This window comes from Perognathus longimembris, chromosome 15 (genome assembly GCF_023159225.1).
Source record: "Perognathus longimembris pacificus isolate PPM17 chromosome 15, ASM2315922v1, whole genome shotgun sequence".
Classification (NCBI taxonomy): Eukaryota; Metazoa; Chordata; class Mammalia; order Rodentia; family Heteromyidae; genus Perognathus; species Perognathus longimembris.
In genome coordinates, this window is record NC_063175.1 from 9,474,811 (window position 1) to 9,499,429 (window position 24,619).

Consider the following 24,619-nt stretch of genomic DNA (forward strand, 5'->3'; position numbering starts at 1 on the left):
ACTCAGACCAGTTCACAGTGGACCTGGTTTAGGCTCCTGTAGAGTAAGGCCAGCCCTGCTATGCCTAGTTAGCACTATGTGATTGTTGCATGACTATACCAGGCAGCTGTTAGAACAAAGAATGAAATGTAAAACTAACCCACTAGAGTCTTATACCTCATTTACACATAGCCAAGTTAACTATATCCTGAGCAAATCAAAGATCATCCTGTTGGTCCATTCCAGACCCAGTATTGCTATGTTGACTGCCAACTTAAAACTTTCTGAAAGGAAAATGCCAGGCATAGTAGCTTACAGCTTGGGGAACCAAAGCAGGAGGATTGTTAAGTGCAAGGCCAGGCCACCCGCAGGTCTTCAGAGTGAGACCCTTGTTACTTCTTTTTTTTTTTTAAAGATAGGGGAAGCATCTATGATTTAACCTTAACTTGGAATGTTTTGAACTTTTTTTAACCACTTTATCTATTGTAAGGTTAGTTTTGTAGTTGTATGACTTTGGACACTGTATTCAGTTATATAACCAAACCCATAGTGAAAATGCAGAATTATTCTGTCACCTCCCCCAAATTTTTCTTGTGCTACTGGCATATAATCCGACCTGTCCCTCATCTGCAGCACTCAGCAGTCACTAATCTGTCTTCAATTTCAATTATTTTGTATTTTCCAGAATGTCATAAATGTAATGCAATGTAGAGCCTTTAGAACCTGTTTTCTTTCACTTGGTATACTTAGTCCTGAGTTTAAAAGGAGGACAGAGGCATGGCTAGTAATAGTGGGTTTTCCTAAGGAATGTGAAGCCTTAAGTTGAAACTCTAATACTACCAAAATAATTAAATAAGTAAAAAAAAAAAAAAGATTTTATTTGAAAAATAACAAAAACAACTGGAGCATTGCTGAAGTGGCAGATAGAGTTTCTGCCTAGCAAACGAAGGGCTGAGTTCTAGGACTGGACCTCAGTACCACCAAAATATAATAATAATTTTTTTTTTTTTTTTGCCAGTCCTGGGCCATGGACTCAGGGCCTGAGCACTGTCTCTGGCTTCTTTTTGCTCAAGGCTAGCACTCTGCCACTTGAGCCGCAGCGCCACTTCTGGCCATTTTTCTGTTTATGTGGTGCTGGGGAATCGAACCGAGGGCTTCATGTATACGAGGCAAGCGCTCTTGCCACTAGGCCATATCCCCAGCCCCAAAATATAATAATAATTTTAAAGGAAGTGTTGTGAGCCAGGTGCCCTTATACCTATAATCCTAGCTACTCAAGAAGTTGGGATCTGAGGATCATGGTTTGAAATCAGCCCAGGCATGAAACTCACCTCCAATAAACTACCAAAAATGCCAGAAGTGGAACTGTGGCTCAAGGCATAGAAGGCTAACCTTGAGCACAAAAGGCTCAGGGACAGCACCCAGGCCCTGAGTTCAAGCCTCAGGACAGTGGGGGGGGGGGGGATTGGGGAGTCTGGAAGGTGTGGCTCAGTAGATCATGTGCTTATTTGCATGTGTGAAGCCCTGGTTTCAATCCTAAACTTTACCAAAAAGAATAAATTGCTGAGCTTTGATTTTGGCTTTCTAGGAAATTAGACTGAGATCTCCCTTGAATCTACTGTATTTCAGTTAATACATATTTTATACATTTGCATACCACCCAACGTATTTACTTATGGGTTTGTAAGCTAAATCTAGCTTCCATATATAAGGGAAAACATAGGTCTTTGTCTCTCTGGGACTGACTGACTTAACATATTTCTTCCCAGGTCTTTTCATTTCTGTACAAATGATACAATGTCATTCTAATGGATGAGTAAATACATTTTCTTACCAAGAAGCAGGTACTCAAAAGGCACGGGATGGGGTCAAGGGGAAGGGGTAGGCGAATGAAGAAGGGGGAGTGCAGTCAAGAATCCTGTTTATCCTACAAAATTAAGAAGAGTGGGGGCTGGGAATATGGCTTAGTGGTAAAGTAAAGCCCTGCGTTCGTTTCCTCAGCACCACATATATAGGAAAAGCCAGACGTGGTGCTGTGGCTCAAGTGGTAGAGTGCTAGCAAAAAGAAGCCAGGGACAGTGCTCAAGCCCTGAGTTCAAGCCCCAGGACTGGCAAAAAATAAACAAAACAAGAAAAAAGAAGAGTGAAGGAAGAAGGGGTGGGTAGGAGAAGGATGGGTGAGAATATTGAAAGGGATGATTTTGGTCAAGGTATGTTATATTTGTATTCATAAACTGTTAAGTAGCAACTCCTTTGTATAACTATTTTAAAGATAATAAAAATTTTAAAATAATTACAAATGGAATGAGATTACAAATTACAAATGGTAATGAGACTACACTTAAATCATGCAAGAGAATAAATTCTTAACTAGTAATGAAATCTAATGTCTTCAACATGCTGAGAACCTGTGGTTCACAATATATTAAAACTATATGTTAGAAGTAAAGTCATGTCAACCATGTCTATAATCCAACACTCAGGAAGCTGAGGCAGGAGGAGTTGTTACTTATCAATAGGGCGTTTGCCAGATATACATGAGGCTTAGGGTTTGACCTCTGGTACCTAAATAAGTAAATAAATAAGACAAGAGTTTGACCCTGCCTCCAAATAAGTAAATAAATAAGATCACTACATCATTGAAAGATAGGCTTTTTAGTCTTGTTTTATATTCATTTTTCCGTACTATTAAACTTTATATGTCTCTGTCTCTGACTTCAGTGGAGTTGGTTCCGTTTTTTTCCCCCCTCCCCCAATGCTAGGGATGGAACCCCAGGCCCCATGTATTCTAGTTAAGCACTCCACCATTGAGTTATATCTCCCCCTGCCCAAGAATCTTAATATCTACTAAAATATAGGGGAAGGTATTTTATTTTACTTTATTTTGCCATTCCTGGGGCTTGAACCTGTGGGCCTGGGCTCTGTCCCTGAGCTGCTTTTGCTCAATGGCTAGTGCTTTAGCACTTGAGCCACAACACCATCCTGGCCTTTTCTGATTAGTTTGATATAAGTCTCATGGACTTTGCTGCCTGTGTTGGCCTTGAACTGCAATACCCAATCTCAGCCTCCTCCTGAGTAGCTAGGATTACAGGCATGAGCCACCAGTGCCCAGCTAAGTTGGGTTTTTTTTCTGTTTTATTTTGCCAGTCCTGGAGCTTGGAACTCAGGGCCTGAGCACTGTCCCTGGTTTTTGCTCAAGGCTGGCACTCTACCACTTGAGCCACGGCACCATTTCCGGCTTTTTCTATATTGTGGTGCTAAGGAATGGAACCTAGGGCTTCATGTATACAAGGCGAGCACTTTCCCACTAGGCCACATTCCCAGCTAGGTTTTTGTTTTGTTTTGTTTTGTTTTAATGAAAGAAAACTTCTAATTTTGAATTTTTGAGTTTGAAATTTTTTATTAGCAGGATGTTATGGTGATAGTTTTTAGCTGCTAACCTTTAAGCCTATGAAGTTTTTAAATATTGCTCATAAGCCTGCTTCCTCTAAAAGTGTCTTATAATGAAACGAAAAATGGTTTAAAGATTTATTAGCAGGTCACTGCCTTGCTTATAGAGATGAAGAGAATTAGCAGGAGAAGTGTTCCTTGGGGCAAAAGGCAATTGGCAGAAAGCTAAAGAATGTTTTCATAATGAGTCACTCAGAAATAAAGATCGTCAGGAATATCCAGGAAGTGATAGTGGATGCCAGGCAGGGTTAAGAGACAGGAAACATTTAGCATGTTGGTAAGCCATTTCAGCATATCAGCACAGGCACATAAACAGTTTTAGCATTGAAAATTATCATCATGGAGAACAGGAGCAATTAGGAAGAATTCCAATTTAACATGTAAAGATTATTCCTTTAAATTCTTGAGTTTCTCTGTTGTACTTGTGTAGTAGTATCTAAACAATATTGATCATATAAAGGGGATATATTTATAAATTAAAGCTTGCAGTTCTTTTTAAAAATGTGAAATTATGATGGTAGAAACTTTTAAGAGAAAAGCAATTTACATATTGTGAAAGACAATTGAATGTATGGTACAATTAGTAGTAAAGAACCCAAATGCTACTTTTGGGTTCTGAGTCAGACATTGGCTCTGCTATTAACTAGCCCTGTGAACTTGGGTGATTTACTTACTTTTTGCCTCACATTTTCCATCCAGCAAATGGTGGGGAGTTTTGTTGTTTGAAAATGGATTTTGATAGAATTGTGTGAACTGAGTTTTAAAGTAATGAGCTTAGAACAAAACTTCAAAAATAATGTTAACTATTGTTAATCCAAATTCAAAAACTAAGTAGAAGTAGTACAAGCAGCCCATAGGATTAAAAAAATCATGCAAAACACAATTTTTTTAAGAAAAATACTAGAACTAACACCCCCTCCCTTAATTTTCACTTTTTAGAGTGGTGAATCCAGAACAATATCTCACTTTCATTATACTACCTGGCCAGATTTCGGAGTACCTGAATCACCAGCTTCATTTCTCAATTTCTTGTTTAAAGTGAGAGAATCTGGCTCCTTGAACCCCGACCACGGGCCTGCGGTGATCCACTGTAGTGCAGGCATTGGACGCTCTGGCACATTCTCTCTGGTAGACACATGTCTTGTTCTGGTAAGTGCATCTTGTGATTTCATTTCAGTGTTACTGATTTGTATTGCCTTTTATTATTTGTGTGTGTCAGTGTGGCTTGTTTGCACTGCCAGAAGTAAATTCCTGCCTCCTGCCTGTCATACTTTGAAGCTAGTTGTGGGGTTTTTTGTGGGGGAGGGGGGGTTCGGTTGTAGGGCTCAAACTCTGTCTGGGCACTGTCCCTGAACTGTTGTTGCTTACGGCTAGTGCTCTACCAGTTAACACAGTTCTACTTCCAGTTTGGGGTGGTTAATTCAGGATAAGAGTCTCACAAACTTTCCTGCTTGGACTGGCTTTGAACCATGATCCTTAAATCTCAGCCTCCTGAGTAGCTAGGATTACAGGCATGAGCCACCACCGCCTAGCCTTAGAGCTGGTTTTTTTAAGATTAAGCTGCTTTTCTTTAGGAAAACTCTCATTTTATAAAACTCTTACTTTATAAAACTCTCATTTCCACTCTCATGTGTCTAAAATTATTGATAAGATGCTGGAGAAGTTTATTTTATAAAAAGAAAAAGCAAAAAAAAAAATGTGCTGGGCATGGTAGCTCCTGCCTGTAATCTCAGCACTTGGAAGGCTGCTGAGTCAGGAGGATTTCCATTTCAAGGCCAGTATGGACTAAATATAAATAGCAAGACTCAAAACAAGGGGGAAGGGCTGGGGATATGGCCTAGTGGCAAGAGTGCTTGCCTCGTATACATGAGGCCCTGGGTTCGATTCCCCAGCACCACATATACAGAAAATGGCCAGAAGGGGCGCTGTGGCTCAAGTGGCAGAGTGCTAGCCTTGAGCAAAAGGAAGCCAGGGACAGTGCTCAGACCCTGAGTCCAAGCCCCAGGACTGGCAAAAAAAAAACAAACAAGGGGGAAAAACATATTTGTATTACAGATATAATAGCCTTCCCCTCATTCAAATATAAATGTATATGTCATGCTAAATTCCTTTCTCCTCAGAAAAGCACTTCATCCCTTTTATTTATTAAGGAAGTATGACTATACTTTACAAGATTGCTATGGAATTCAATGAGTTAATGCTATTTTCTGAGTACTCCATGATTGGTAGTATATTTCTCTTATTCCCAGATTCCTATGTATTTATAGCCAAGAGCTATACTCCTTCTCCCCTGACCATTCACAGTCAGTTTGAATTTAGCCTTTTTTTTTTTTTGTCTTTTTCTAGGACATTGATTTTTTTTTCCCCCTTACATTGGAAATAGAGAACTTCTATATCCCATCCAACTTCTATCTTTGTCCCTCTTTTTATTAAGCATTCAAAGCCATCAGCAATGCCTTCTTCCTTGAGTTCTGTGTTATCTACTCCTTCAGTATTTCCAGTATCATAGTTTCTGTTTTCCTGAGCTTGTTTTAAGATTATCAGTAACCTAGACAACTTTGTTCTTGTTGTGTTTTGTGTGCTGGACCTGGTTGGACTTGGGGCCTGGGCAGTAATCCTAAGCTTTTGTTCTCATTTTGCTCTGCTACTTGAGCCATAGCTCCATGTCCAGCTTTTTAGTGGTTAATTAGAGATAAGAGTCTCAAAGCCCAGGCTGACTTCAAAATGTAATCCTCAGATATCAGCCTCTGAGTAGTTAGGATTAGAGGCATGAGCCACAAGTGCCCAGCCCAGGTCCTTTATTGTCTTATGTTGGCTATCTCTGTAAATGTAGTTTATGTATCATTGCACTGTTCTCAGCATTCTTAAACTCCGTAACATGTTTGCTAGCATAAAGTAGAATCTCAAATAATTACAATGAGGTTGTTATTTCTGGAGTTTTGATGACTAGAATGACACCTTTAGAATATTTCAGATACTGGGTCTAGAGATGAAAACTAAAATTAGAAACAATTGAGTCTTGACATATCTCTGGATTGTATTTTGCCACTCTGACTATATATGATGTATTTAGATAGCTAAAATTATTAGATTATTAAATTTAGGTTGCCACATTGAAGTGTACTTTACCATATTTTAAAACTCTTGTTTCCTTTCTGTTAGTGATGAATATTAAAATTAGATGATGTGAAGGAGGGATGTTGACTCAGTGGTAGATATCAGTAGTCCAGAGCTGGTGCAGTTGCTCAGCAGTGCTGCCATGAGCTGAGGCCTTTTCTGGCCTTTTCTACCACCTTTAGATGGCTACTGTAATATAGACATCATGTCTGTAGTGTAGACAGAAGAGGGCACTTGAAAAATGCAAAAAAATTAGAGTACTCTTTCCAAGACTTAAAAAAAACTAATCACAGTAGATTTCCCCTTACACTAGCCAGAACTGGTCATAAGTTCTTCCTTTGACCAATTATTGGCCAGAGTAAGTGATATCACTATGGCTTGTAATTAATTGTGAGTCATGTAAGAATAAAAATCCTTTACTATGTGAACAGTTGAAGTGTAAGAAAAATGAGATGGGGAAATGCATTAAACTATTCTTGTTCTTGAAGAGCAAATGCTTGTCTAGCATTGATCTTGTAGTGCTTTTGTTTGCTGTACTCGAATTAAAAGCCTTGATTTATTTTACTTTTTTTACAGATGGAAAAAGGAAATGATATTAACATTAAGCAAGTGTTACTGAATATGAGAAAATACCGAATGGGACTTATTCAGACGCCAGATCAACTCAGATTCTCTTACATGGCCATAATTGAAGGAGCAAAGTGCATAAAGGGAGATTCAAATATACAGGTAAACCTTTATTGGGAAAAATACCTGTTTAATCATTTGCGTGTGGTGTCTCATATCTGTAATCCTAGTTACTTGGGAGTTGGGTACAAAAGGAGCCGCTTGAGTGGTAGAGCATTGGCTGAGCAAGCACCAGTCCCTGGGTTCAACTCCTAGTACTATAAGAAAAAACTGCTATTACATACAGTTCATATCAATGAACTATAGTCCGCCTAAGCCCTATCTTGTCCTTTCCAAAAAGTATATTTAAGTTAATATGGCAAAGTTAGAGTTGCCTGGCTTAAATTTATGAAATTATTTAGGCTTATATGATCAAATATATTCAGCCTCAAGTTGTGTTACCTAATCTGTTATGTTACTTAAAAGCCCTGGTGGGCCGGGCACTGGTTCTTCATGCTTGTAATCTTAGCTATGCAGGAAGCTGAGATCTGAGGATTGCAGTTTGAAGCCAGTCCTGGCAGCAAAGTCTGTGGGACTTGCAATAAACTAAGAAAAAACTGGAAGTGTACTGTAGCTCAAGTGGTAGAGCACTAGCCTTGAGCACAAAGAGGCTCAGAGACAGCTCCCAGGTCCTGAGTTCAAGCCCCATGACCAACAAGGAAAAAAAAGCCCTGGTGGGATATGATTTTATTAAAGAAACTGAAATTTTCACATAAGAGAGGATTTAAACATTCAATCATTGAAACAAAGCAGAAGACTTAAGAATTTTTGCTCCATTAAAAACTTTGATGTCCCTACCACTGGTGATAGCCTATAATCCTCAGGAGGCCGAGATCTGAGGATTCCCAACTCAAAAAGTCAGATGGGACAGACTTAGCCTAGAGACTCTTATTTCCAGTTAACAAAAAAGGAAAGAAGAGAGGGAGGGAAATTAACCATTAACAAAAGCTGCAAGTCAAGTGGGGTTCAAGTGGTTAAATGTTAGGCTTGAACAGAAAAGATAAACAAGAGAGTAAAATCCTGAGTTCAAGCCCCACTACCAGCTTGGGGGGAAAGGGGGGAATGATGTTGGAGTATGTAGTATTTAGTTTATAAAATAGGAATCTCACTTTCTAACAACAAACAAATGACCATCTATTTCTTCAGTTTTATGTATACTTCTCAGAAGATCTTTTTCACTATGGAGATGTGGATTTAGACGTACATTCTTAGGTCATCCTTATGTTGACAGGGTAGTTTGCAGCTAGTAGAATTATTTCCATGTCACATTGTTATATAATCTTCACATTCAACTTTAAGAGACTCTCTGCTTTTGTTCTAAATATGACATTGGAATGGACATTTGTTCTAAGTATGACATTTCAAATGTTTTGGAATAGAAAGGCCTGTTGCCATCAGGCCTAGTGGCATACACCTGTAATCCTATCTGTACTGAGGAAGAAAGATCAAGAGTTTTAGACTTGCCTGGGTTACATAGTCCAAATAAAGAAAATGTCTGTTATCCTTTCCTAGTCGATTAACTTCTTTATTTTTGGGAAGGATGTAGTGATATATGTTGTACTTACTTAGAATTTTTCTTAATTGTACAGATAATGAATGAAGCATGTTTGCTATAAAAGAAGTTAAGGAATGTAGAATTCTACCATGTGCAAAATGGAAACCCTCATTGACCCACTCATAAATGTGTAACCTTTTCCATAGATATACTGTCTGAATCCATGCCTGCTGCTATATTACAAGATATATTAGTCTGGGTAATTTATAAGTTGTAGTTCTAGAGGCCAGAAGTTTAAGATCTGGTGCCAGCAGATTTGTTGTATATAGAGTATCCGCACAGCACCTGCTCATTTGTGCCTTCCCATCATACAAGGGACAAACAGGCTTTCTTGGGCCTTATTAAAAAAGCACTGAACCATAATGGCAGGGAAAAGGATACAGATTTTTTAAACTGAAGAGAAACCAGGGTATGTATTTTGGAGGGCACATACATTGAACCATACCTGTATGCTTTTCTAGAAATATGGGTCTCTGTTTTTCAAAAGTGTGTTATTTTCTTCTCCAAGTTGCCATGTTTTTTCTCTCCTAGAGCTCTACTGTCCAATACTAAAGCCACTAGTCATATGTTTAAAATACACAACAGAGGCTGGGAATGTGGCTTAGTGGTAGAGTGCTTGCCTAGCATGCATGAAACCCTGGGTTCTATTCCTCAGTACAACATAAACAGAAAAGGCCAGAAGTGGAGCTGTGGCTCAAGAGGTAGAGTGCTAGCCTTGAGCAAAAGAAGCTCAGGGACAGTGCCCAGACTCTTGAGTTCAAGCTCCAAGACTGCCCCTCCCCCCCAAAATACACAAAAGATCTAGAGGAAAATAAAGTATCCTGATAATCTATAAGTACTGACTGTACACTGGTAATAGTTACAATGTTTTGATTTGAAATGTTAAAATTAATCTTTAGTGTATCTACTTAAAAAATGTGTTCAATTGGGGGGGGGGGCTAGCATTGTAATTGGACAGTACTGTTTGAATTTTTCAACAAAACTTAAGAAAAGTTCCTTTAAATCCTAAATCCTAAAACTTTGAGTCGTTAGCTCTCATTTCTTGCATTGGGAATAGGAAATATTTCACGCTTTTTTTTTTTTTTTTTTGCCAATAGGGGGGCTTGAACTCTGGGCCTGGGCGCTGTCCTGAGCTCTTCAGCTCAAGGCTAGTGCTCTACCACTTGCGCCACCGTACCACTTTCTCTTTTTCTTACTTTAACTTACACTAAAATAAACCCTTGCCAAAACTTTCAAAAGAAAAAATCTTTTGAGAGTATAATATTATTGTTATTATTAAAGTATTATACAGAGGAATTATCATTTCATAAGTTAGGTAATGACTACATTACTGTTTTGGACAATATCACTTCTTTGTTTTTACTCCCTCACCTTCCTGCCCCTGTGTTTCATAGTTTCATAGTTCATTTTCTAACTAGTGTATTATAATACATACTGTACATCAAAAATTACGTCATTAATGCAAAAACTCAACATGTGAGCAGAATTTTTACTATTATTTACTTATTTTGGAAGAACTGGGTTTTTTTAATTTCACACTTGCTAGGCAGGTGCTGCCCTGCTAACACTTACAGCCCTTTGTGCTAGTTATTTTTGAGATAGGGTCTGTGATTCCTGCCCAACCATGTGCCTAGAACACTGTTGGGTGTTTTTGGTTTCCCACTGAATCTGGAATGTCAGATACATACCGCTATGCCCAGTAAATCTTTCCACTTTGCAGACTTTTCTACCCAGACTGACCTAGAACCTTACTCTCATCTTCCCATGTGGCTTGGTTGACAGGTACATAGTGCTACCACACTTAGCTTATAAATACCTACTTAATGCCCATGGGATCTGTAATGATGTCCTCTAAATTAATGTGCTCTCTTTTCTTAGCTTAAGGCTCATTGATTTTTTTTTTCCAAAGAATTAGCTTTGGTGTTATTGATTTTTTTTTTCTCGATTGATTTCATATTTCCAGCTTAATTGATTTTAGCTCTACTTCCTTTTTTTTTTTACTTTGAATTTAATTTTTTTCTTTTTCTAGTTTCCCAACATAGAAACTTAGATAGGTGTTCTTGGATTTCTTTATTTATTATTTTTGCCAGTCCCGGGGCTTGAACTCAGGGCCTGAGTACTGACCCTGGCTCAAGGCTAGCACTCTGCCACTTGAGCCACAGCGCCACTTCTGGTCGTTTTCTATATATGTGGTGCTGGGGAATCGAACCCAGGGCTTCATGTATACGAGGCAAGCACTCTTGCCACTAAGCCATATTCCCAGCCCTTTGTTCTTGGATTTTTAATCCCTGCTTTTGCTGCTTCTCACAACTTTTGAATTTTTCATTTAAAGATTTTCTTTTTATTTCTCTTCTTGAAATTTGTTCTCTGGCCCATGCATTATTTAAAGTGTATTTAATCTTCACTTATTTGGGGATTTATGTTTCTGAGCTTCTCAGAGCTCTAAGATCTGAGATAGCCAATGCATAATTTTTATTCTTTTAAATTAATAACATGGATTTTATGCTCCAGAATATTGTCTCTTAGTATTTCACATGAGCTTGAGGCAAATGTGGTATTAATTACATGATTAATGATGTTGAATTCAACTCTGCTCTTACTTTTTTTCTTCCCAGTGATCTACCCATTTCTTACAGAGAAGTGTTGAAATCTTTAACTATAAAAATATACCCACCTATTTCTCCTTGCAATTCTATCAGCTTTCCCATCATATAGTTTGATCCTCTGCTGTTAGGTGTACATAAGTTAAGGACCTTTCCTTATGAACCCTTTATTATATAATGTTCCTCTCTTTCCCTGGTAACTTTTCTTGCATTGAAATCTACTCTGACAGCTTTTCCTGCTTTCTTTTAGTAAGTATTAGCATGGTTTCCATTTATTTCTGTGTGTGCTTTTATTTTAAAGTTGGTTTCTTTTCTTACTCATAACTTACAGATAAACCTTTTTTTTATCTGCTCTGTAATTTTTTTTCCTTGATGGTACTGGGCTTTGTACCACTTGAATCATATCACTAGCCCTCTTTGCTTTTTACTATTTTTCAAAAAGGGTCTTATATTTCTGCATACTCCAGCCTGGACTGACTGTGATCCTCTTGTAGTTGGGATGACATGTGAGCATCAGCACACCCAGCTTTTTATTGATTGAGATAGTATCTCACAAATATTTTGCCTAGGCTGGTCTTGAACTGCAATCCTCTCTATCTCTGCCTCGTAAATAGCTAGGAATACAGTACTGACTCATACTCAAAGCTCATTCATGCTGGCTTAACCTTAAGGCTTCATTCTTGTTCAGCATACTTGTTTGACTGATGCTGTATTGCTTGGACCACACCTCCAGTGCTTATTTTTGCTAATTATTTTGGAGATAAGAATTTTGTGGGGGCTGGGAATATGGCCTAGTGGCAAGAGTGCTTGCCTCCGTATACATGAAGCCCTGGATTCGATTCCTCGGCAACACATATACAGAAAACAGCAAGAAGTGGCGCTCTGGCTCAAGTGGCAGAGTGCTAGCCTTAAGCAAAAAGAAGCCAGGGACAGTGCTCAGGCCCTGAGTTCAAGGCCCAGAACTGCCCCCCCCCCCCCAAAAAAAAAAAAAGAATTTTGTGGGCTGGCTTTGAGTTGAGACTGATTTCAACCTTTGATCTATTGTCTTTGATCTATTACACTTAGACCCATTGATACTCAAAAGTAATTGCTAGTAAATTGAGTTAATATCTACCATATTTTTTTCTTTTCACTCATTGTTTCTATCTTTTGTCTCCCTTTTTTGCCATTATGGTTTTAATTGAGCATTTTTATTGTCTCCTTTCTTTGGAAAACTCCTTTCAAAGTGCTTGACCCATATAATTCTTTTTTCCCCTGACTCTATTTCACTGTCTTATTTCAGACTTATATGATAGGAATGGTGTTTTCATTATCAGATGCAGTTTTATGTTAGTTTTTCTGTGACATTATTAAATGAAGATAACAATTATTTAGACGCTGTGCATTGGCGGCTCACACCTGTAATCCTAGCTACTCAGGAGGCTGAGATCTGAGGATTGCAATTCAAAGCCAGCCTGGACAGGAAAATTCCTAAGACTCTTATCTCCAATTAACCACCAGAAAACTGGAAGTGGTGCTGTGGCTCAAGTGGTAGAGTGCTAGCCTTGAGCTTCTGAAGAGCTCAAGGACAGGCCAAGCCCCACAACCAACCGGGGGAACAAATTAGAACCTGTAGGGGTGGAGAGCTGTTAATATTGTATCTAAAATGACTGACTCTTAAATCAATAACATATATAATTACAAGCAAAAGATTTGAGTGACCCTGATCTTCCTACATAAATGGATAATTTTTAGTTGCCCTTTGGCTTAAGGATGGGCATAAATACATAAAGTAGTTATTAATGTTACCACATACTTATTATTAGGCAACTCTCATATTGGTGATGACAGTAAATCTTCCAGATTAATTAGTTTGGTAATTCAGAAGTGATTTAAGATCTCTACACTGTAATTTGTTACTACTTAGAAGTAAATAATAAGCTTTTAACAAACTAGAGCTGTTTCAAGTTTTTTTTGTTTGTTTTTTGCCAGTCCTGGGCCTTGGACTCAGGGCCTGAGCACTGTCCCTGGCTTCTTTTTGCTCAAGGCTAGCACTCTGCCACTTGAGCCACAGCGCCACTTCTGGCCGTTTTCTATATATGTGGTGCTGGGGAATCAAACTCAGGGTTTCATGTATGTGAGGCAAGCACTCTTGCCACTAGGCCATATTCCCAGCCCCTCTTAAATTTCTTTATTGTCAAAGTGATGTACAGAGGGGTTACAGTTTCATATATAAGGCAGTGAGTACATTTCTTATCCAACTTGTTATCTCCTCCCTCTTTTTTCTCCCACTTTACCCTCTCTCTTTCTCCCCATGAATTGTACAGTTGATTTACAGCATGTAGTTTTGTAAGTATTACTGTGGCATTTGTTTGACATTTATCATTTGTCTCTCCATTTTGATGTACTTTTTCCAGTGAGAGAAATGGGTGAGATTGGGGTTGCAGGCAGGCTTCTCTTACTCTTAGCATGCCTTTTGTCACATGAGAATATGGTTAACATGAGTACAGTGTTCAAAAGAAAGATGGAACTGAAGCAACCCTCAATGTGAGAGTTCATGTGAGGTTCTACTAAGAGATAGTTTCACCCTCACCCATCAACACTTACAAGCTGAGGCAGGGGACTTGGGAATGACTGCTCACTTGAATGTCACCGGAAAGGCATACGTGAGCAGGTTTATTGCAGTCATGGCAAAATGGCATTGTTGGGTGGATTTTTTGTTGTTGTAATTTACTAGCACTAAATATTTCCCCACCCCTTTTGCCAAGTGCTTTTCTGTTGACAGATCTTGACTTGGTTGCTTATTCTGGGAAGTGATTTAGTAAGACATGATTTTTGTCATCATCTCATGTAACGAGATTCTTAAGTGTTTCCAAATAGAAGGGCAGGTTACAGTAACTAAGTCTCAACTCCATATATTGACCAGTATAAATTCTGGAGATAATAATACTTTGCTTTATTGGGGTTTTTTTTGGTAGAACTGGGGTTTGCTTTTGTGCTTCCTAAACAGGTGTTCTACTGGTTTCCTCCCTCCATCCCCCCTCCAGTCCTGGGCTTGGACTCAGGGCCTGAGCACTGTCTCTGGCTTCATTTTTTTTTTTTTTAGCCAGTCCTGGGGCTTGGACTCAGGGCCTGAGCACTGTCCCTGGCTTCTTTTTGCTCAAGGCTAGCACTCTGCCACTTGAGCCACAGCGCCACTTCTGGCCATTTTCTGTATATGTCGTGCTGGGGAATTGAACCCAGGGCCTCATGTGTACAAGGCAAGTATCCCCAGCCCTCTGGCTTCTTTTTGCTCAAGGCTAGCACTCTATCTCTTGAGCCACAGTACCACTTCTGGCTTTTTCTGTTAATGTTGTATTGAGGAATCGAACCCAGGTTTTCATGTATACAAGGCAAGCACTCTACCACTAGGCCATATTCCCAGCCCCTCTACTGCTTTTTGACATAAGGTCTGGCCTGGCTTCCTGTGTGCTGGGATTACAGTCATGTACCATCACATTCTGCTCAATAGAACCCTTTAATGGGTACTTTCTGAAGCTATCCTGTGACTGAAATTAGTGAGCTTTTTAGTAACTCGGATCATAATGTGGAGTTTATATAAGTATAGTCAACCCAGACTGTCCCGATTAAAATATTGGCTGTATTTATTAGCTGTCTTGCTTTGAACAAGTTAGCATCACCTTGCCATACAGTAAAAGGAGTATAATAGCAGTGCCTGTCTCCAAAGCTGCTGTGAGGACTAAGAGCTAGGACATTGGAAACATTAAAACACAGTGTAGGGCTGGGGATGTGGCCTAGTGGCAAGAGTGCCTGCCTCGGATACACGAGGCCCTAGGTTCGATTCCCCAGCACCACATATACAGAAAACGGCCAGAAGCGGCGCTGTGGCTCAAGTGGCAGAGTGCTAGCCTTGAGCGGGAAGTAGCCAGGTACAGTGCTCAGGCCCTGAGTCCAAGGCCCAGGACTGGCAAAAAAAAAAAAAAAAACACAGTGTAAAGTACAGTAAAATCTTTACTCCAGGTCCATCCACCTGCATCTTCTTTACTGCAAGTGCAATTCAGAGCTGGTGGCTCACACTGGTGTATTCCTAGCTACTCTAGGAGGCTGAGATCTGGGGACAGCAGTTCGAAGCCAGCTCTAGCAGGAAAGTCTGTGAGACTCTTACCTCCAATGAACATTCAAAAGGTTGAAAGTGGAGCTACAGCTTGAACACAAAGTGCTCAGGGGCAGTACCCAGGCCAGAGTTCAAGCCCTAGGACCAGTACCAGAAAAAAAGAAAGTGCTATTTGGAGGAAGTAACACATATTTAACATGCAAAGAGAAAACTGACATTGTTGTCAAAAGTGAAAATCTTTTCTCAAATATACTATTGCATAGTTGTTTCTCAATGGTTGGTACAATAATCTTCCTAGACATAGTTGAAGCTCAATCAGTACTAGTGATTATTCATTTCCATTCTCTGCTTCCAAGATTTCTCCCTCTCGATCTGCTTCCTTTCCAGCCCCATCTCAGTCAGACTCAAGCTTTCTTAAGTTTGCCATCCTCCAAACAAATTGAATCAAACTGTCTCGCAGACACAGCAATTATATAATGTCACTTTCTCCAGGTCTTTCGTAAAACTACCATTATAAGATAAAAAAGATACATTAACTTAGTCAACTAAGTCAAGACAGCTATTTCCAGGTAGACTATGATACAAATGGCTTTTTCTTTTAGTTCCTCTGTTACATGCAGGTGATGAGGGGTTTGTTTTTCTGGGTTTTTTTGTGTTTAATTTTGAGATAGAGTCTTGCTGTAGGCTTAGCCTCTTGCCTTCGCTTCTCAAGTGATGGGTTTATAGGCATATGATATCACATTCAGCTCAGAAGTTTGTTTGTTGTTGTATGTTTTTTTTTTTCCCCTTGTTTTGTTTTGCCAGTCCTAGTGCTTGAACTCAACCTGGGCACTGCCCCTGAGTTTTTTTGCTCAGGGCCTAGCACTCTACCATTCATGCCACAGCTCCACTTTTGACTTTTTCAAGAGAAACATCTCACAGACTTTCCTTCTCCAGACTGGCATTTGAACTTCAGTCCTCAAATCTCAGCCTCCTTAGTAGCTAAGCTTACAAGTATGAGCTTCCAGCACCTGCCTAGAAGTTTGGGTTTTGGTTTTGTTCTTTTTTTCTAAATATACAAGGGTTGGTTTTAGTGTCTTATACAAATGTAACTCCAAGGAATAAGTGTTCTGTAAGTTGCAGCATTTATAGCTTTGTTTAAAATCATCATATTCAGGGCTGGGGATATGGCCTAGTGGCAAGAGTGCCTGCCTCGGATACATGAGGCCCTGGGTTCGATTCCCCAGCACCACATGTACAGAAAACGGCCAGAAGTGGCACTGTGGCTCAAGTGGCAGAGTACTAGCCTTGAGCAAAAAGAAGGCAGGGACAGTGCTCAGGCCCTGAGTCCAAGGCCCAGGACTGGCCAAAAAAAAAAAAAAAATCATCATATTCCTCAGGCAATAAGAAGAGTATTCTCCTACACTTTTTTCTTTTCCATAGTACTGGGGTTTGAACTCAGGGCCTAATACTTGATAGGCAGGTACTCTACTGCTGAGCAATACTCCATCCCTTTTCTGCACTTATTTTCTCACTTTCTGTCCCAGCTATGCCTGGTTTATGATCACCCTATTTTAGGCATCATTCCATTGCTAGGATAATAGGCACATGCTACTGCAACACAACTATTGGTTGAGAAAGGGCCCATAAAGATTTTTTTGTGATGAGGCTGGCCTCAAACAACAATCCTCTCAATCTCAGCCTCCTAAGTAGGTAAGATTTACAGGTATCAGCCACTGACTTGACTTCTGACTGAGGATTCCCTTTTGGGATCTCTCTCTCTCTCTCTCTCTCTCTCTCTCTCTCTCTCTCTCTCTCTCTCTCTCTCTCTCTCTCCCTCCCTCTCTCTCTCCCTCTCTTTCTCTCTCTCTCCCTCTCCCCTTCCCCCCAGATAAACTTTGTGCTTCTTCAACTTTGCCCTGGGGGTGGTGGCAATGGTGACACAGAAAACTTTTAACATCTGCTGTACATGGTACCAGGTCAGTGCACACCAGCTCATGAGCCACCGTAGTGGTCTAAGCAGGTGATGGTCTCCTCTTCTATTGAAGGAAACTGAAATTTTTCTTCATCTCAGTCTGAGTCCTGCATTTTGTTGTCATCAGATCTGAATCTCAGATGTGCTGGAGGACATTTCTAAGCCCTAGAGGAGCTGCTAGTTTGCCTGGTAGAAACAACCAGATTAAAGTCCTTTGACATCATAGAGATATACTTGGGGATAAGTGTTGATTTTTGCTGTGACTGGAAAGTGGCAAGGAGCAGGAAGGTACTAACTAGATCATGTGTTGCATCCCTTGGCGCGTGTGCGTGTGTGTGTGTGTGTGTGTGTGTGTGTGTGTCTATAATCCCAGCACTTGGGAGACTGAGATGATAGAAAATTGAGTTTGATACCAGGTTGGACTACATAAGAAGGCTCTGTCTCAAAAAAAAAAAAAAAAGTCAAGCAAAATCTTAACAGCTGGTTAAAATCGTATGACTTAATGCTTTAATGAAATCTAGTGTAGTTTGTTTCAAATAGGCAAAAGTCCACTAGATCTTATTAAGGTTATTCTAGTCAACTATTTAATATAGTGTATATGTTATAAATGTTTTATTTTAAAATTTGAACTTAAAATAAGCATAGTTATAAGAGCTATGGTATGGTAAAATGCCTTTTTATTCACTTATATACCAAAGGGTATTTTAAGCAAGTAGTACTTGATTTGAACTATGCTTCGTCCTTGGCAAACACTTTTCCACTTGTGCCATTCTGCCAGCATTTTGTGTTGGTTATTATTATTCTTTTTTAGATAGATAGACTCTTGCCTAATGCCCGTGTAGGCCTGGACTATGATCCTCCTGTTTGTTCTTCCCCACATTGCTAGAATCACTGGCAGAAGCCACCAGACACAACCAGTGATCAAGATGCAGTCTTGCTGACTGTTTTTGCCCAGGCTGGCCTTGAAGCGCTATCCCCCAATCTTTGTCTTCTAAGTTACAAAGATTACAGGCTTAAGCCATCATGCCTTGCCAAGATATTTTTAATATGAATAATTTCAGTTCATAAATACTTTTGATTTAAGGAAAACTGTGATGTTTGCATTTGTTCATTTCTCTTTCCTAGAAACGGTGGAAAGAACTTTCTAAGGAAGACTTAAGCCCTGCTTTTGATCATTCACCAAACAAAGTAATGGTTGAAAAGTACAATGGGAACAGAGTAGTTCTAGAAGAAGAGAAACTGACAGGTGATCGGTGTACAGGACTTTCCTCTAAAATGCAAGATACAGTGGAGGAAAACAGCGAGAGGTAAGAGCCCTACTCAGATGAAGCTTTTTATTTTAATAAATTCAGTGGGTATAAAGTAATATTGTCTATTGAATTAACATAAAATTTTTTCTTATAAAGGGTTTTAATTATGTAATGACATAATTTCTGTCAAAGAGCTTTCAATCCTAGCATGATGCTACTTAGAAACAAATTGAAGAAACAATATGAAGTATGTAAAGTTAATGTTAATTTGGTGCTAAAATAATTAGCATGGTACAGAAAATAAATAGTAAAAGTTAAACATATTTCTGCTATTGGGGGAAACACCCTTACACTCTTTTTCCCCAAAACCTATATGAAATGCCCTTTAGCAGCTTTTTGAGTTTTGAATCCACATGAGTAGGTAAATCATAATTTTTTTTCTTATTTATTGTCAAAGTGATGTACAGAGAGGTTACAGTTTCATACGTTAGGCATTGGATACATTTCTTGTACTGTTTGTTACCTCATTCCCCCTCCCCCTCCCCCTCTCCCCCCATGAGTTGTTCAGTTGATTTACACCAAACATTTTTGCAAGTATTGCTTTTGTAGTTGTTTGTCTTTTTATCCTGTGTCTCTTGATTTTGGTATTCCCTTTCACTTTCCTAGTTCTAATACCAGTATATACAGTTTCCAATGTACTCAGATAAGATACAGTGATAGTGCAGGTACAACCACAGGAACAGGATACAAGAGTATCATCAACAATAGAAGCTACGGTTTCACATGGCATGTTGAAAGTAATTACAACAGTGAAATAACAGTCGTTTCCATAACATGGAGTTCATTTCACTTGGCATCATCTTAAGTGTTCACAAGGGCATAGCTATTGGGTTCTTGTGATCCTCTGCTTAAATAAAAAAATTTAAAGGAAAAAAAAAAAAAAGCCAACCAGCAGGAAAGTCTGTGAAGACTCTTTATTTCCAATTAACCACCAGAAAACTGGAAGTGGTGCTGTGGCTCAAGTGGTAGAGTGCTAGCCTTGAGCTGAAGAGCTCAGGGACAGTGCCTAGGCTCAGAGTTCAAACCCCATGACCAATAAAAAGAAAAAAAAAGGCCTATATTTCCAAGGCTCTAAGTTTCCCATTTACATATTAGGATGGGAAGCGGTTATCTTGAGGTATAAATCACTTAGTAAAGTGAACAAGTGCTGGTCTTCCTCTCTCAGGCTCTGAATGTCTTTTTTTTTTTTCCTGTGAGATATACTTTTTACTGTGGAAATTTTATGTTGTAGTTGTATTTCTTACATTCATATTTTAAAGGGTACCGAGAAAATCAATGTTTGTTACAATCAAGGTTTCCTATATATTATAGCTTTATTAGGTATTTCCTAATGTAAAAATGGAGTGTGGCTTAGTGGAGCTAAGATTTAGTATATGTAAGACTCTGGGCTCAGTCCTCAGCACTAGAACAAAACAAAATTGTGGCTGGAATTTCAGAAAAGGTAATAATTTCACTTTATGGCCTTAGTAACTATATTACTTTAGTACTTACAGTACTTGTAGTAAACTTGTTTATTTGTTCTTTTGGCCTTAAATACTTAATACTTTTATTTTACTTCAGGAAGTATTGTATTTTAAATAAATTGCATTATATTTTTCAGTAATAAGAGTCACAGACTTCATACTATTTTTCTTTTTTTCTTTTTGGACAATACTATGCAGAATTAGGGAAAACAGATTTAAAATCTGAATTGGGATTCTTAGTATTTCACAAGTGTTTTAAATTTTAAATACACAGAGCAGTCATATTGACAGTCCTAATTAAACTTCTTGCACATGTTTCTCAATATCGAGGAAATAAGTAAAATCACTCAGGAGTTCTAAAGTGATTACAGAAATTTTTCTATGCAGTGCGGGGGTGTTTGCTAGCACATGCATTCACATTTTGTTTTTTTAAGATTAAAGTCTCTACCTGTTTAAAGGCTGAGGGAGGATCCCAGCAACAAAGGAAGAGCTCTAATTAGAGATAACTGGTTGAAACAGGAAGCTTATAGAACTATTATAAAAGAGAGGTGAAGCAATAAAACATAAAAAAAAAGATTATCTTTTCAAGCTTTGTTACTCAGACTCAGCAAATTTGAGATTTGTTCGTTTTTGTTTTTGTTTTTGTTTTTGAGACGGGGGTCTCACTCTGTAGTCCAGTTTCTGTCAGCTTTACAAGTGATAAGATTGCAAGTCTGTACCACCATAGCTAGCTAGACTCAATAAGTTTTTATTATTTTTTTGTGGTCCTCAAGCCCTGGATACGGTTCCTGAGCTTTTTTGCTTAAGGTAGTGCACTATCACTTAAGACACAGCTCCACTTCTGGCTTTAGAGTCAGCAAATTATATTAGTGTTAGGCAGCTTTTCGATATCCTAATAAAATTAAAATCTTCCAGTCGGGCACCAGTGGCTCACACCTGTAATCCTAGCTAGGTAGGAGGCTGAGATCTGAGGGCTGTGGTTTTGAGTCACAGAAAAAGCCAGGAGTAGTGCTGTGGCTCAAAGTGGTAGAGTGCTAGACTTGAGTAAAAGGAGCCCAGGGACAGCAGGTGGGCCCTGAGTTTGAGCCCCAGGACTGTTTAAAAAGGAAAAAAAGTCCCCAAAATTTTAGGCTTTGGGTGGGGTACTGGTGAGTCATACTTGTTATCCTAATGACTTGGGAGTTTGAGAATGGGAGGCCAGTTCAAAAAGAAAAGTTTGCAAAACCTAGGCACATTCCTGTCATTTTAAGGTACATGGGAGGCTGAGACTGAGAAGATTGTGGTTCTAGCCCAGCCAGTGAAGAAAAGTTTGGGAGCCTCCTCCCCACTGTAGGGAAGCTGGACATCATGGTGTGTGCCTGTCTTCCCAACAGGGTTAGGAAGCCTAAAATAGCTACATTGTGGTCTGGATCATAATCTAGGCATGTGCCTGGGAAACAATCAAGACCCTGTCAGCTCTAAAATAACAAGTGAAACATTGAACTGGAGGCATGGAGGTTCTGAGTTCATTTCATTACCCTCCAAAAATGTTTTTAGCTTTGAAATGAACAGAACATAGTAGGTACTTTTTATCATCTTTATTGATATCCATCCTCATTTTGCAGATTTAAGTTCTAATCTCATAGTTAATGTCCATACTATCATGAGTTGATTGTATTTATTGGATATAAAAAGGTTTTGTTTTTTGGTTCCAGTTTTGGGGCTTAAACTCGAGGCCTAGGCTCTGTCCCTGGGCTTTTAAGCTCAAGGCTAACGTTCTACCACTTGAGCCGCAGCTCCACTTCCAGCTTTTGTGGTGGTTAATTTGAGATAAATGCACCTTCCTGCCCAGGCTTGCTTTCAGTGGCAATCTTAGATCTCAGCCTCCTGAGTAGCTAAGATTACAGGCATGAGCCACTGGTGCCAGCTCTAAAAAGAACTTTTTTTCTTTTTTTTTTTTGGCCAGTCCTGGGGCTTGGACTCAGGGCCTGAGCACTGTCCCTGGCTTCTTCTTGCTCAAGGCTAACACTCTGCCACTTGAGCCACAGCGCCACTTCTCTCCATTTTCTGTATATGTGGTGCTGGGGAATCGAGCCTAGGGCCTCATGTATACGAGGCAAGCACTCTTGCCACTAGGCCATATCCCCAGCCCCTAAAAAGAACTTTTAAAGATAAAAATATAATTATAGTATCATGGAAATAACGTATCACAAATCGTATGAGTATTTAACTTGTTTTGTATATATTAAAATTTTTGTTATTTGCATGAATGTTATAGACATATGTAAATGTGTTTTATTATTCTGTTGTGTTAGTAAAATATTTTATACTATGTTTTGTAGTTTTAAGTTTGAACACTAGTGTTGTGAATTACAGTCCATCTCATAAGACCAGATCACCAAGAGTGGAGAATAATTGGGATGTTTGAAAAGTCCTGTTATCTGAACTCATCTGCATGTTTACGCTGCATGCAGTGCTCCTGCTGGGGCATGTGTTGGCAGAAGCTTGTTGTGTGTATGTGACTGAGGAATTCCACATGGTCTTCCATGGACAGTGTCCACAGGAGACTTTGCCTGTTGGTTTGGGCCTACATTGCATAAGTATATAATACCTTGCCGGGTATCATTTGGCAGATTATTACAGATATTACTTCATTAGGCTCAATAGCTTGATAAGATTTGATTGTATTACAAAATAATAATAGACATCCTCCTCTGGAATTATATTTTTAAACCAAACAAAGGCATACTTTGGTATTATATGTAATTTTACAGTGCATTTTTTTGAAAGTAAAATTATTTGAAATGAGGAAAATGGTATTCTCAGCCCAACCAAAGGCCAAAACTACTTTCTACAAATATATTTTAAAACTTTTATAAGCTCATATTAGAGCATTAGTTACATAGCATTTAAAGCATTAATTATATAATCAGATATCACAATGAACTTACTCAGTTTTTAAATTTTTTGAAAATTTCATTACCTTTAAGAAGTTGTACAAAGTAATTGCCATTCAGCAAAGCAGTTTGATCGACGGTAAATGGCAATACTGTAAAATACTATATACAAATTATACCCACCTTCTATACTGAAATAAAAATTAGAATTTGTTAAAGATCACATGTAATTTGGATTGTGATTAATAATGTGATCACACTCTTAACATAAGCAAATAAATACCCATAGGAATCTATCTCTCTATGTGGTTTTATGTTTGTCATAATTAATTTTCAGTTCAGAGAGTGAATCATGAGTAATAACTGGCACAGGTAATACTAGTAAATATGTCTTTCAATTTTTTTATATAAACAGGTATTTCTCCTTGTGTGAACTCATCTGAATATTTAGCCCCACAATCTGAAAAGATAGTTCACAAGCTAATACATTATGAGGGGAAAAGAATCACTCAGATTGGCAAACTGTTAGTAAATTGCTAATTAAGTAGGCTACTACATTCCATAAGACTAAAGTAAAGGAGTATAGAGAGGAGTAAAGGAAAATTGAAAAACAGAATAGAAATGAGAGGTAACGTCATTTTAGGGAAAACAGAAAAAAAAAAACACAAAAAATTGGCAAGAACAGTGTTATGTGTAGCAGGACATTTCTGGAAAGATTTTACATGCAGGGCTGGGGATATGGCCTAGTGGCAAGAGTGCTTGCCTCCTATACATGAGGCCCTGGGTTCAATTCCCCAGCACGACATATACAGAAAATGGCCAGAAGTGGCGCTGTGGCTCAAGTGGCAGAGTGCTAGCCTTGAGCAAAAAGAAGCCAGGGACAGTGTTCAGGCCCTGAGTCCAAGCCCCAGGACTGGCCAAAAAAAAAAAAAGATTTTACATGCATAAACATGTTTCTCCATTCTCCTGGGTAGATAACTAGAACTAGTCTGTCATGTAATAATTCCACATTTGACATTTTGAGGAATTGTCTGATAATTCTATACAATCCCTGACAACTCTATCCTTGTCAGTAATATATGAAAGTTCTACTTTACCAAAGACATGTGACACTGATAAAATATTCGAACAGATACTGCATATATTACATGTCCAAATTTCTCTAGCTGTTTAAAAGTCTTGTGTATAGCTTTTTGTAGTTATTACTATCATTTTATTATCTTTTAGGTAACTGTACACAGTAGTTGCAATTTTTATAGCTTTTCAATTGTATTTTGTAGACATATAATTAATATCTTACAGTACACAGTTGCTTGGCACACACTTAAAATCTGAGCTGTGTAAAGATGGGAGGATCACAGTTTGAGATCAGCTTATGCAAAAAGTTAATGATACTCCACCTGAACAAAGAAACCAGGCCTGTGTACTCCCAGCTGCACAGGAAACTATAGATGATCATGGTCCTAAACTGGTCCCAAGCAAAAACTGTGAGGCACTATCTGAAAAATAAAGCAAAAAAGGGCTTTGAGTGGTAGAGCGCCTGCCAAAAGCGA

The 24,619-nt window shown here is 38.8% G+C and overlaps 1 protein-coding gene across 3 annotated transcripts in view; it reads left to right on the forward strand.

Moving 5' to 3' along the window:
- Nucleotides 1-24,619, forward strand: part of Ptpn2 (protein tyrosine phosphatase non-receptor type 2) — a 97,818-nt gene that overhangs the window by 63,183 nt on the left and 10,016 nt on the right. For all 3 annotated transcript variants that reach the window (XM_048363039.1, XM_048363040.1, XM_048363041.1), the window contains exons 6-8: nt 4,369-4,578; nt 7,123-7,275; nt 18,543-18,724. In XM_048363039.1, the coding sequence (XP_048218996.1) occupies nt 4,369-4,578; nt 7,123-7,275; nt 18,543-18,724 (545 nt within the window). The remainder of the gene's footprint in view (nt 1-4,368; nt 4,579-7,122; nt 7,276-18,542; nt 18,725-24,619) is intronic.